Below are 13880 nucleotides of genomic sequence, written 5' to 3'. Positions count from 1 at the left end.
ATCCACACACATGGGATGAGGACACTGTTGAGGCAGAGTCACTAAGGAAGGGCTTAAGGAAGAGTGCTATTTCTTTATGAGGACTATGGGAGGGGTATATGGAGAAAGAAGGTTGGTGGAACCAGGACGAGATGAGGGAGGGGGCTACGATTGGGATGTAAAGGGAATATATATAAAATTTTTTAATTATAAAAGTAAATACAAATTGTCCAATAAATTCAGGAGTATGGTATTACGAGTAGGTAGTTAAAATTTACTGTGTTCCTTTATTTCTTTGGTAACCAAAATAACTAGGTGATTAGATTTTAAAAGTGAACCAGCATGATTGGTAGTTCTTTGTTTCAGAGTTTATCATGAACCCAGCGAGTAGAAGGTGTCAGGTAACCAAGAGGAACCGCATTAGCACTCGCACATCTCCTCACGCAGTGCCACTACTTGTTGTCACTCAGGTCAAGCTGACTCTAGGAAATGTGCATAGTTCCACCTTTCACACAAAAGACAGCTAGTTCTATCTCCACTTTATACTTAGTGTCACAGCTTATATGACTGCACAGTTGCATCATTTTCTAGGAGGCATGCCCTGCTCAGAACATTACATAGATAAGGATGGCCTCATTTGAAATTATTAGCTTTGTTTCCCATGAGCATGCTCATTTGTGGATTTAAACAAGCCCCAGTGACTGTTGCGATGAACTTCCTTCTTTTCTCAACACTGTTCATGAGGCAGAGAAGATATTCATTCCAGAACTCTCTCTTACCCACTAAACAAGCATTCAAGGTTACTTTCAAATATAGCTTGAATAGCATATTTTCTACTCTGTCCTTTTAAAAATATATATTTATTATTATTGTATGTGTTTGTGCTGTATCTACATACATGAGAAAGATATACAAAGAGAGAGACACAGACAGACAGACACACACACACACACACACACACACACACACACACAGAATGGACATATGCCATGACATTTAGTTGGAAATTAGCAGATGACACTGGGAGCCACTTGCACGTTAAGAAACCTCTTATTTATCCCATGAAGGGGGAGATAGAAAGACCTATACAGCACAACTCATATTTGGATAAATTCACTGTGTTTACACACGATGAAGATTTTTGATGGGCTAAATGTTAGGATTCTGAAATGTCTAGCCTATCAATTCACTTTCACGCAAAATCCAGGTTTAACCCAGAACATGAACAAGTCAGGTTAACCAGAACATCTGACTCTCAATAGTCAGTTTTCATTGTTATGCCTTCATCAGATTTCAGCTCCAAATACAACGTAAGCAAGTGTGAGTAATACCAAGGTGTAATGTGTGATAGGTGAATTAAAATATTCAAAAGTGGGGCCTTCCAAAATAAGGCTTAATCCTATTGGTTCTATTTTTCATCAGTGTTCTTTCTAATGCTAGATTAGGAGATTAGATATAACCTCAATGACAGAGAATGGGGAAGATGACCAGGTTCAGAGAGGTTCATAAACTGACGGTCTGGGATTTTGATACACTAACTTAAATGATACCCTGTTAAATCTGGATTTCATGAGAATGTACATAGGTGAGCATAAAAGGTTCAGAAACCCACCTAAAATATGGACTACTAGAGAATAATTTGTCATGTTAGCATAGTGAACACAAGTACTGTATGTTTTACAACATGAGTTCTTTTTTAAAGACGAGCATTATTTTTACATATGAAAACTAATAGCAATTTTGTTATCAATTAAGGAGCTACTTAATATTGGGTTCAATTTTTGCGTGTATTAGAATGTGTAGCAATAAATATTCGTAGCATTTAACAGTGATGAAATAAGATCTTTTCCAAAATTAACACTGGGCTCGGAAGATTACTAAGCAATTTTGACTACAAATAACATCTTTTTGGTCTTTGTGTTATTTGACTGATAAATAGTTAAAAATACTGATCTCAGAGCTTTCTTTTTATAAAGAATATTGTTTCTTCATATTACTTGTTAAACTTTGGCATAATTAGCATTTATTCCAGAATTAAATATATGCTGGTTTTGATTCTGCTCGTTATGATTTATAAGCTATGCTTACCTTGCCTATATGCAATCTAAAAATGAGTTGACATCATGCTTTTAATTATAGGAAATTAAGTTGTTTCATAATTTCTGCAGTATGATGCCTGTAATATTAATCAGACCAAATCATCACATTACATAAAGTTAATCATTAAAATGATTATCATTATTGCATGCTGTAGCGAACTATTTTTATTTTACTTAGCTTCAACCATATATCTTTCCTAAATATGGAAGTGAAAATCAAAGCCAAGAATTTTTTTTTAACTTTTTAATACTGAATGAAAGTAGGTAACAAACTGACTTGTTGAACCTAACTCTCAAAGAGTTGAAAATTGATGCTTCATATAGCTATATTCCCTGGGTAATTATTGGTGAAAATAAAGAGTTAGAGAAGTTTGCATGTTGGTTGGATGTCCGGGTTGTCACATGTAAGAACTGCATGGTTGCTTGAATATGAAAAGTCCCACACAGACTCGCGTATTAAACATTTGGCCCATAGCAGGCAGTGCTGTTTGGAGAGGTTCTGTGAACATTTGTGGATGCATCTAGGTGAATGGTATAGACCACTCTGGTTACGTCCTGGGGAATTTTTTGCCTTGGCTACCTTTCTGTCTTTTTGTCTCTCTCTTTCTTTGTCTCTATAGTTCCCAATCTGGTTCCTGTCCACAATGAGTTAAAAATGTTCTTCTATATCAGACCAATGAACCATGCAGTGGAAAATTTTCTAAAAGCATGAGTTAAAATAACCCTTCCCTTTCATAAAATATCCTCTCAAGGTTTTCAAACACAATGATGAGAAAGATAACTAATACTACAACATTATTGAAAATATAAATGAGACACACATGGTATATACTTACTTATAAGTGGATATTAGACATATAATATAAGATAAACATACTAAAATTTGTACATCTATAGAAGCTAAACAAGAAGAAGGGCCCTGGGTAAGATGATCAATCTCACTCAGAAAGGCAAATGGGATGGACATCGGAAGAGGGAGAAAACAGGGAACAGGACAGGAGCCTACCATTGAGGGCCTTGAAAGACTCATGAAAGAAATTTTAAACAATATTTTTTTGTGTGTAGCCCTCATTGTAACCCTCTGAATGAGACTGGAAGTGAATTTTTTATTTGTGTTATAAATACAAATATGGGCGTTTTAGGATTTTGATTTTACACATTCATATTAGGGTGTTCAAGTTGCATGCATTTAGACAGATTTTAGGTTAAGCTGGTGTGCAGCAGAGTACATGAGGCTTGGCATTCCGTCTGCAAAATGAACAGTGGTGCCCTGGCCTTTTGTACCACAACATGAAGAAAAGATTGGTTTGTGGCAATGTTTTTTCATAACTAGTATATAGCTGTCATAAAGTATCTTCAGTGGGAGAATGACATGCCATAGGTGAAGTATTGAAAAGAAAATCTGATAGCATCATTTACTATTATCAGGCAGACCTACTAAGAAGTGAAATTAGGCTGACAAGATGACTTGGAAGATATAGACACCTAACACCAAGCTTTACGCCTGGAATTGATCCCCAGGACCCACGCAGAAGGAGATAATTAACTCAGTTTCCTCTGGACCTCCACATACATATTAGGCACCTGTGCACCCACTTATGAAACACACACATGTACATACATATACATGCACACGCATACCCCCCACATGCCTGTACACTCACATGCCCACACACTCACACACACACACGCATGCTCACACACATACACACTCACCAAAATAAAATTGTAATTTTAAATGCGAAAGTATATCCCTACATTATGCTCTTAAATTACTGAAAGGGTATTTTATCTGATGTATAATTTCACATGTCCATCTTCCCATGCTTCTATTATTTTATTATCTCCCAATACAACAGGTCTTATAATAGTTTCAATATCCTTTTTCTCTACAGCATGAACATTTTCTCAGTAAATACATATGTTTAGATGATATCTTCTCAGGTTCCCTTAACTCTCTCCTTCTTTATAAAGTGATTAGTAGTAAACAATTGTATTTAATGCAAAATAACTGCTGCATGTTTTGAGATTATGGGGAACCACCCCATAATCTATTCATACCTTCTCCAGTTTAGGACAGGAGCTTAGAATGATCTGGTGGAAGGCCAGTGTTCACACTGCAAGTCCTCTTCACACTGTCAAGCAGGGGTCAAGAAAGCTAAGTGTCTTTAGCAAATTCTCAACCCTGTCATATTAGAAATTTATGATATAGTAGGATTTGGGTGCACAGAAGAAAGAGCATGAGAGAACACAGAAAGCATGTGGCCATGGACTAGCAAAATTTCTTTTTCTAGATGTAGCCTAGAAATAAACCAGACATGCTTCCAGCTCAACCATACACTCTGGCTTCTATTTTTTTTTTTTTATTTCATATAGATTATGGTTGCCGTACATTGAGTTACCTTGTCCTCTCACTGCATCTCATTGTGAGGATCAGCACCTGGGGTTCTTTCCAGCTTTCTGGGTTGAGCTGTCACCCAAAGGCTGGTGGAAGAGCCTATCTGGGGAGGATACCTATGACAGCAGCTATGGGCCAGTCGAGCTAAAGCACATACTATGCTTGTTCTGAGATGAAGCTTAAAAGAGTTCTTTCTGACATGTATGAGTTTTGTTTCCTTTTCCCTGTTTGCAAAAAAATACAGTTAAAGAGGTGGATTTTCCATTATCTTGTATTCTTCTCAACCTGTGTGAACCACGATGCATGCTTCTGAATGTATATACCAATATGAAAAAAAAAAGATGAAAGCCACGATATAATTTTAGCATGTATTAGAAACCAGTTTGTTTGTTTGCAAAGATAACATAGACTCTGGTGTCCTCCAAACCCTACGAGCATGGACAAAAGATGCAAAGATGCTATGGAAAGTTTTAAGGATTTTTTTCCTTGTTTACTAGGATTACCTAATTTTCTTTCCAAATTTAGCAGCATCTTTGCTACATACTTTAAGAGATTGTGTGCACAAACAAATGCAAACTGCCAGTAGACAAGAAATACAGGAGAGAACACACCATGTTCTAAATCAATCCACCAGTCACATTCTGCAACACCAGTAACATAGTCCTGATTTCACTTACACGCTTCTCAGAAAGTAGGACAATTATAAATACTCATGCTGGATTGACTTATTCAACCCATGAACATTTGGCAATGTCATTCAGTCGAGTGTGGCAGTATGATTAAAAGTTAGTATCACTTCTCATTCTCGAAACACCCTAAGCTTGTTTCTTGGGCTACATTATGCAAATGTGTTGCAAAAAGAAAACAGAAAACATATCTTACACACCGTACTGATTTTATCATTTGGGATCATTTAAGAGATGCTTTGCCTCCCAGAAACCATATGTCACTCAGTAAGGGTCCCACCAAGAGCCCACCTGGCGTCACAGGGATGTGAAAGTTCTTTGCCAGGGCTCACTTTCTACTATTTCGTTATTTTGTCAGACACTCAACAGACCAGTTCTGATTATATTGACAAATGCCTGGGTATCACCTGAAACAAAAAGTGGAAAATAATAAGTTAATAAATATGAACCTTCTGTGTGAATGTGCAACCTATTAGGCATGAAATACACAATTCCCATTTAGTGATAGGATCTATTACAAAGAAAAAGGAGGTTTCCAGGATGTCTGTTCCTCTTTCTTTTTGATTTTTCATTGGTGCTCCTCATGACTGCACTGTTGTAAAGAAAAAAAGATGAGTCGTCCAAGCTTCTCTAGCTTTCTTTTTCTACCTCCTATTCTAGTCATGTGCTCACAGAGAGTAGATCAGCTGCTTTATTGATTTTTTTTGAATTTTATTTTTTCCTTATCAGTTACATTTTATTAACTCTGTATCCCAGCCGTGTCCCGATCCCTCATTCCCTCCCAGTCCCTCCCTCCCTCCCTCATCTCCACCATGCCCCTTTCCAAGTCCACTGATAGGGGGAGACCTCCTCCCCATTCATCTGATCCTGTTTTATCAGGTATCTTCAGGACTGGCTGCAAAGCCCTCCTCTGTGGCCTAACAGGACTGCTCCTCCCTTGGGGGTGGGAAGGCCAAAGAGCCAGTCATTGAGTTCCTGTTAGAAATAGTCCTTGTTCCCCTCACTTTGGGAAATCAATTGGTTACTGAGCTACCACAGGCTACATCTGAGTGGAGGTTCTAGGTTATATCCATACATGGTCCTTGGTTGAATGTCAGTTTCAGAAAAGACCCTGTGCCCAGATATATTTGGTCCTTGTGGAGCTCCTATCCTTTCCCCATCAGACTAACTCCCCTTCTTTCTTATGATTCCCTGTACTCTGCCAAAGGTTTGGTCTTGAGTCTTTGCTTTCTAGTTCAGTCACATACAGCTAGTTAAAAAATATTTATTTTTAATTTTAGCATAATTACACAGAGAACTTAATCTGCAAAAATGAATATGAGAGGAGCCTAGACTATCACAGTTAAGAATACCACACATGTCCGATTATAGACAATTTAATAAATAACTTGAGAAAAAAAAACCAACTTTTTTTTAGAGTGCTGGAACCTGAACCTATGCTGCTAAACTGCTCTGCCACACTGCTCCTAGAGGAAGTAACTTTTAGTTTCTTTGTCACATTTGAATCCAAGATTCCCCTGAGCAAGGAGCTAATGCCTGAAATTCAAACTCAGCTATGGTGGAAAATGCAAAAAAAGCTTCATATAAATTAAAATATTATAACCAATTAGCATGTAAATCTGATTTGAAAATCAACTACGTTCCTTAAGTTTTATTTACTTAATCTTTTGTTTTAGATGGAGCTCGCTAAGGAAGAAAAATGTGAGTTTTTGCCTTTCCTGTCCCCACGGAAGGTTATAGTCAAAGATGGAAAAATTGTGGCAATGCAATTTGTTCGGACTGAGCAAGATGAAACTGGGAACTGGACTGAAGATGAAGAACAGACAGTGCGTCTGAAGGCCGATGTGGTCATTAGCGCCTTTGGTTCTGTCCTGAGTGATCTCAAAGGTAAGGCATTCCTGGGAGACACATCGTGATGCTGCGGGTGTTGTTTTATGGCTCCAATGTTTGCTAAGTTTCAGCCATTTTTTTCATTTTAGTATTCATTTCCTTTGCTATTACAGACTGAAAGCAATCGTGATTTAAAAATGTTTAGAAGTGCTATTACCAAATATATGGCATTAATTTATAACGTTAAGAATTGAAAAGAATGTGTATTTTTATTTTAAACTTATATCCAAAATATAAATGTTATTTTATAATAATTTTTGCATGTTTCCTATAAAAGAAGGGTCTTTCTTCAATTAGATTAGACTAAAAAGATGTAGCTGAAAATATTGGAACAGTCAGTCTTAAGTGATGCAGAGAAATTAGGATATCATGAAATCAGAAACTTAGAATCAACATTTATTACCACTCCCATGAGAAACCATCACTGTGAACAGGGGACACTGACATTGTCCCTTAGAAGTTCAAACTCAACTCCTGTCATTCCATCTGAGTGGCCTAGCTGAATGCACTAAGGAAGAATAAAATGCTTAGACATATCATGAGACAGGAAATGTTTTATATAACATTTCAACCTCACAGTTGTCAGTCAATGGAGAAACTGCCTTGTGTTATAACCCTCCCACTCTAGTTTCATTGTAAATGAAAGCTGAAATACCAAGGCACCTTCAGTTTGCAAATCTTTACCTTTCAATTCACACCGTTGAAATGACAATTATCACTTTTATTTTCTGAAAGGGAAATAAAAGGCCCTTTCTGCTGTTCAGATATTCACTAAGAACAATAATAACAGAAAATCCGCACCTGACACTTCTACCTACAATACTTACTGTATCCTTGTGAAAATTGTATATGTGTCTGAAACAGGAAGAGACACAGGCATGCAAATGCACCTTTTTATGCAATAGATAGGTAAAGAGTCAGCAGTCATCAGGGTTTTTTGTTTTATTTTGTTTTGTTTTGTTTTCCTGCAGGACATGCAACATCTTGGGTATTTAGGAATAAGCAGATGTTTAATGTCATCAAGATAAATGTTTTCAAATGGCTGTATGATGGTCTAAATTTGTCACTTTCCATCTAGAAGTGTGTATGAAGTATAGACACAGGCATAGTTTGCTTTGTGTATTCATTAACTGAGCTTATAAGGTAAAAATGAACAGTATGTAAATTATCTTCAGTTATCTGAAATAAAATGTTCTCTGCAAAACAGCAAGTTGCCAATGAAGTTTAAGTACCAATTCTACTTATGAGTCATCTATCAAAATAATTTAGTTCAACTACCTAAATTTATATTTCAAAAATGGCAGTCTAATATTTTTTAAAGTAGTGTTTTCTACTCAAGGCAGATTATCCTGTGGCTAGGATCACAGAAAATACCTTCAGTTTTTTAAAGTCAGATGTTTTTAAAGCTTACGTTTGTGCATGCTGTTTTGTTATTGGGTTGGTGGTGGTGGTAGTGGTTGCGGGTGGTGTGGTTGTTGTTTGAGAAAGTCTCTCAGTATGCAGCTGCTCCTGGGTGTGAACTGAGAGTCCCGTAGGCTCACACACATGAATGGTGATGTTACAGGCAAGCACTGCTAGGCCAAGCTCTTTCATGAGAATATCTGTGTGTTACGGACATGAATCTTGAGAGAGAGAGAGAGTGATGTGGTGGGGAGAAACGGAGGGAGAGAGAAGGAGGGAGGAAGGGAGAGAAAGAGAGAATTTAGTATTTAGTGTTTAATTTATGAAGCAGCAGAATAAATTGATATGTTCAATTCCAGAATTTTAAGTTTATTCCAGAATTTGTAAATTTCGTCCCCGATGTCTGTCTCTTGTGACTTCACATGAATTTTTACCAATGGCCACTAAGGAAGCCAAGGAAAAGCATTCGGCTTCGCTGTGCATTCGTTTCCTTATCCTAATTCGACACAGAATAGTTTAGAAATTATATACTAACCTGCCTTAGGGTTTACATGGACAAAGTGTTACTGTCCAAATGAGTAGGCAGCTGGAATAGCTGAGATGTTACACAGCAATCCTCTCCTTATTCCTCTTACAGTGGGCAGTGTCTAGACTGGAAATTTCCAGACTTGGTGTCTTATTTATGGAATTGAAATAAAGGCACACAGGGATCGCAAAGTAGCTCCAAACCCTGTTATAAGCAAGCTATGGTGTGTACCTTAAATACTCTGTAACGGGGCAGAGGGGACATATGTATGAGAAAGTAGTCGAGGCTTGTGGTTCCATTTATGAGATAGAAGAGGAAGTGTGGACACTTAGGGGATCACCATGGATTGTTCTGTTTTAATTGATGGGCTCGGATTCTGCAAGGTTTTCTTTTTCCAACTCTTTCCTGTAATTCATCTGATTCTCAGGATACATACACTGAACATGCATTGGCATAAGGTGATAAACAGTGGCTTCTCCTAAAAGTTCACTCAGAGGACACTGTTTCCCTCACTGTGCTTGCGTCCAAACCCAGTCCAGGCCATACTTGTCTATTGTCGTTCCTGGGTAGGTTCTGGAACTTGCTTGAATGGAAATGAGGCTTCACTGTAGGGTTTCCGAGTAGCAGACGATCAGTCCTTTGTATGCAGCGGGGTGTACAGTTGAGATCAACACCGGTTGCTAGAAGCTTGATTTGGAGGAGGATTTGTGTGCATAGTTCATGCATGTGATAGTCCTAAGTTGTCAGCTACATTGGTAAGAGGCATGTCTGTACTCCGAGCCACTGGAGTGCCAAGGCTGCTAAACTACTCAGTGTGTTTGTCTGTCTAACTCAGACAAATCGCAATGTTTTCAATACCATTTAGGGTAATGGGAAACACATTAAAATTGAAAAGGGAATTGGGCTTTTATTCGAATTTGACACGGAAAAATATTTTTTTTCTGGAAGATCTTTTAAAAGTTCTATAATAATAAATTTAAAATTCAAAAAAAAGTTCCCATGTTCATACTTACTCTGAATGCACTGAAACCAATTTACTGGAAGAAAGTTGTACATTTGGAGAAGAAAAGGTTGTAATGTTATCCCTCTTTCTATCTCAGAGCTTCTTTCTTTACAATGCCTGGAGAACATGATTATTACAATATTGTCATGTATACGCTACACATTTTAATGCATTCATCGATAACTGTGTCTCAAAATATTCGGCTCTCTTGTCACCTTTCCTCTCTTTTCTTTTCCAAATTTATTTTGCTTAAACTAAATAAGTAGCTTGCAAACACTGGAACTTCCTTTCACACCTTATTCAGTTTTCTCCACTTGACAATGTTAAATATTTTTGTTTGAAATGCTCTTCTCCAAGTCACTTAACCTTTCTAAGGTTCAGCTCTTCATCAATCAAAACAACAACAAAACCAAGCAAAATAAAACCTTCTTTCCCTACCTTGCAAGAGGACTGTCAAAAATAAAATGAAACAACGGGAAAGTGCTTTGCAAACAAAACTATAAACAGACTTATTGTTCATGTCATGCCTAGTTCCTGCATTTTTCTTTTAGTTATTTGTAAGCCTGCCACTGAATTCCTCCTTCTTGTGTTACTTTATAGTACTTGCCAAGGTCCAGGGATTGCAAGTTAATTGAATAGACAGCTCTCAAAAGGAAAAGTATTAGTGAAAAATTTAAAAGAAAACTTTCAATATGTTTAGCCATTAGAGAATTACAAATTATAACTATATTGACATTTTTTCACACCCATATCAGAATAGTTACCATCAAGAAAACAAAAACTAACAGATGCTGGCAAGAATATAGGGAAAGAGGAACCCTATATACTGCTGCTACAAATGTAAACTGGTGGAGTCACTATGGAAACCAATGTGAAAGCTTCTAAATAACTGAAACCACCATAGGCTACAGCTATCCCATTCCAGGATATGTGCCAGCAGGAATCTGTATCAGTGAGCCATAGATACATGTGCGCATCTTTATTCTTGTGATCATGTGATGGCTAGGATCTGGAGTGAAAGTCTGTGTCCTACAACAGATGAATGGATGAAGAAAAGGTAGATCTGAAAAGTGTCGAATTTAAGCACCTTCATATTTATATTTTATCACTGTGGCCCAGACCATGACAGATGTACCTTTTCCATGTTTCCAGCTATCAATATCCATCATCTCATTCTTCCTAAATATCCACTTGTAAGAGATATATAGCCGTTGCTCTTTCTACTCATACATTAATGATGATGGTGATAAATTCATTAATTAAATCCAATGACAATTCCAAGGAGCTTTTTCTGTTCCATGAAATACAATTGTAGCTGACATGTTAATACCCTACATCTAGGTAAAAATACATATATGCATTTGACATGAACCAACCTCTCAGGGATATAAATTGTATTAAAACTTATTTTTTTCTGAGAATTAAGTGTTTTATGTTTCTGAGGAAAGGTAAACAATTTTTTTATTCTCTGAAAATGCTGGTTTTTTTCCCCTTGTTTGGCATAAATTATTGCACTCCTTATAATTTGATGACTACTACCCTAGTTCTAGCCTGTATAGTGTATTAACTCAAACAAGAGCTCCAGAGCCAGACTGCACATATGGAAACCTGCCTCCATATAAAAGATTCCAAAAATTTTTTTTTAATTTTTTTATCAGTTACATTTTATTAACTCTGTATCCCAGCCATGTCCAGATCCCTCATTCCCTCCCAGTCCCTCCCTCCCTCCCTTCCTCCCTCATCTCCACCATGCCCCTTTCCAAGTCCACTGATAGGCGGGACCTCCTCCCCATTCATCTGATCCTGTTTTATCAGGTATCTTCAGGACTGGCTGCTCAGATGTAGCCTGTGGTAGCTCAGTAACCAATTGGTTTCCCAAAGTGAGGGGAACAAGGACTATTTCTAACAGGAACTCAATGACTGGCTCTTTGGTCTCCCCACCCCCGAAGGGAGGAGCAGTCCTGTTAGGCCACAGAGGAGGGCTTTGCAGCCAGTCCTGAAGATACCTGATAAAACAAGATTCCAAAATTTTAACAGTCTATAGCATTTTAAGATATTTTATTTTCAATGTGATGTAGCCTTGGAGTACGGGAACAAACATTTTTTAAAGCAAATTCTTAGTGGCACAAATATCTGTTTCATGTTTCCAAAAATCAGGTATTTGAAGACCAAAGCAATTTAAGTCACGTTGGTCTTTCTAACTGAAAACAGATTGTATTAGCTTATTTAAACTAAGGGGAATAATGCTCATGTTTTTGAGATGGAAAAGAGAAACCCTTCTGAGAATATTAAACTCCCGAAAAATATGAGGTGACACGCGTTTAAAAAGGCAAGGCTTGGAAAGGAAGATGGCACAAAATGCGATGACCTTGTTCTATAGTTAACACAGCTCAGGGATCAGGGGCTTGAATCCTCTTCTCTGAGGGACACAGCCGAGGAAGGCTGACCTCCAAGGGAGGGAGTCTGTACACAGCATCAAGGCCTGGAATTTCCGCTCATCTCAGCAGGAACTGGAGATAACAAGCACAGATTTTTCTGAATCTTTAATGCAGCCCTTAGAAACCAACTCCCTTGATGGCATTAATTGCAATTAGTTGTATAAGGGAGTGTTTTGTGGGAGATGGAGAAGGAAGGTTTTAAAATCACTCATCGATCTATCAGAAAGCCTTGTGGGAAAGTCAAGCTTTCTGTGGATTCCAGCTTCAAGTGTGGCCTGGATGCCCCCTCCTCCTCAGGGAGAAAAGGTGCAGGTCTTGGCTTAACTGTGTTTATTCTGACAGTCAGAACCAGAAATTGACAGGCAAGAAATGGTGTGCCTGAAATCTTAGCAAAGTGAAGACTGGAGTTTTCCAAATATGTTTGCCTTTTTTCTTTGTAGGGAGGAATTCTATCTTATTTTCATGTGAGCTCATGATAGGTCAGAAACACAACAATCAGAATTATAATACTTTAAAATATTTGAAATTAGTATAGTGTTTGTCTCATTTTACAGCTTATTAAAGTATGATTTATTGAGTTATTCACCAATGGAAGTAGAACACAAAGATTTTTTTTTCATACCACCATTTTTGTTGTTTATTTATCCTGTTATTATTTCATTTAATGTTCCAAATGAGAAAGCATATTTTACAGAAACTGGAGGCAGCACTGACAGGCATGTTAGTTACTTGGCTTTCAAGGCCTTTTGACTCGCAGTTCGCTTAAGTCCCCTTTCTTCCTTACAAAAAGATTAAGAAGGACAAGGGATGAAGTACCAACTTGAGAAACTATCATAACTAGACCTATCCACTCTTTTATTTATTTTATCAAACATAAGCAATAAGCTTCAGAGAACACATAGAGCACTGGATTTTATTGCTGGGTGAGAGAATGTTTTCAGCTATTGCAAAACTTTAGAGGAGGCGATTTCGCAGTGACTAATAATAGGTAAGAGAATTGCAAGGGACTCGACTAGTAGGTAGTCCAAACAGTCTCACATGCTGGATATATTGTGAATATAATATGGAACCACTCATCTTGAGATTTCCCCAGTTGTGTTTTCAAAAGAACTAGAAGGGATCTAAGAGATGGTGTGCTCTGGTTCTGTCGTTCCGGTTAACTGTTTTGCGTGGTACGTTCTGACAGCCCGCTACCTCAGACTCTGGGTTAGGTGGTGCTAGGGTGGAAGTCAGGGAAAGGCATGTGCACACTATACCTCCAGGAATACAGTTTGATAGAGAACCCCCAGGTAGAATCAATGGGCTTGGAAGAAGTTTAATGTCCCACCGAAGCACACAGTTGAGTGTGAGGGCCCAAGGCAGCTGCTTGGAGGAAGTGGGTGAAAAGTTGAAGTCTAGATGATGTGTAGGAGTTTCCAGGTGGAGTGGAGGTGGAAGGCAGGGAAGCCACAAGACCATTA

General features: G+C 37.8%; 1 protein-coding gene across 4 annotated transcripts in view; it reads left to right on the top strand.

The window, feature by feature from the left end:
- Positions 1 to 13880, top strand: part of Dpyd (dihydropyrimidine dehydrogenase) — a 925939-nt gene that overhangs the window by 401452 nt on the left and 510607 nt on the right. For all 4 annotated transcript variants that reach the window (XM_060392818.1, XM_060392819.1, XM_060392817.1 and 1 more), the window contains exon 11: positions 6839 to 7049. In XM_060392818.1, the coding sequence (XP_060248801.1) occupies positions 6839 to 7049 (211 nt within the window). The remainder of the gene's footprint in view (positions 1 to 6838; positions 7050 to 13880) is intronic.

This window comes from Meriones unguiculatus, chromosome 10 (assembly GCF_030254825.1).
Source record: "Meriones unguiculatus strain TT.TT164.6M chromosome 10, Bangor_MerUng_6.1, whole genome shotgun sequence".
Classification (NCBI taxonomy): Eukaryota; Metazoa; Chordata; class Mammalia; order Rodentia; family Muridae; genus Meriones; species Meriones unguiculatus.
Note: the sequence above shows the minus strand (reverse complement) of the source record. Positions and strands in the feature narration are given on the sequence as shown.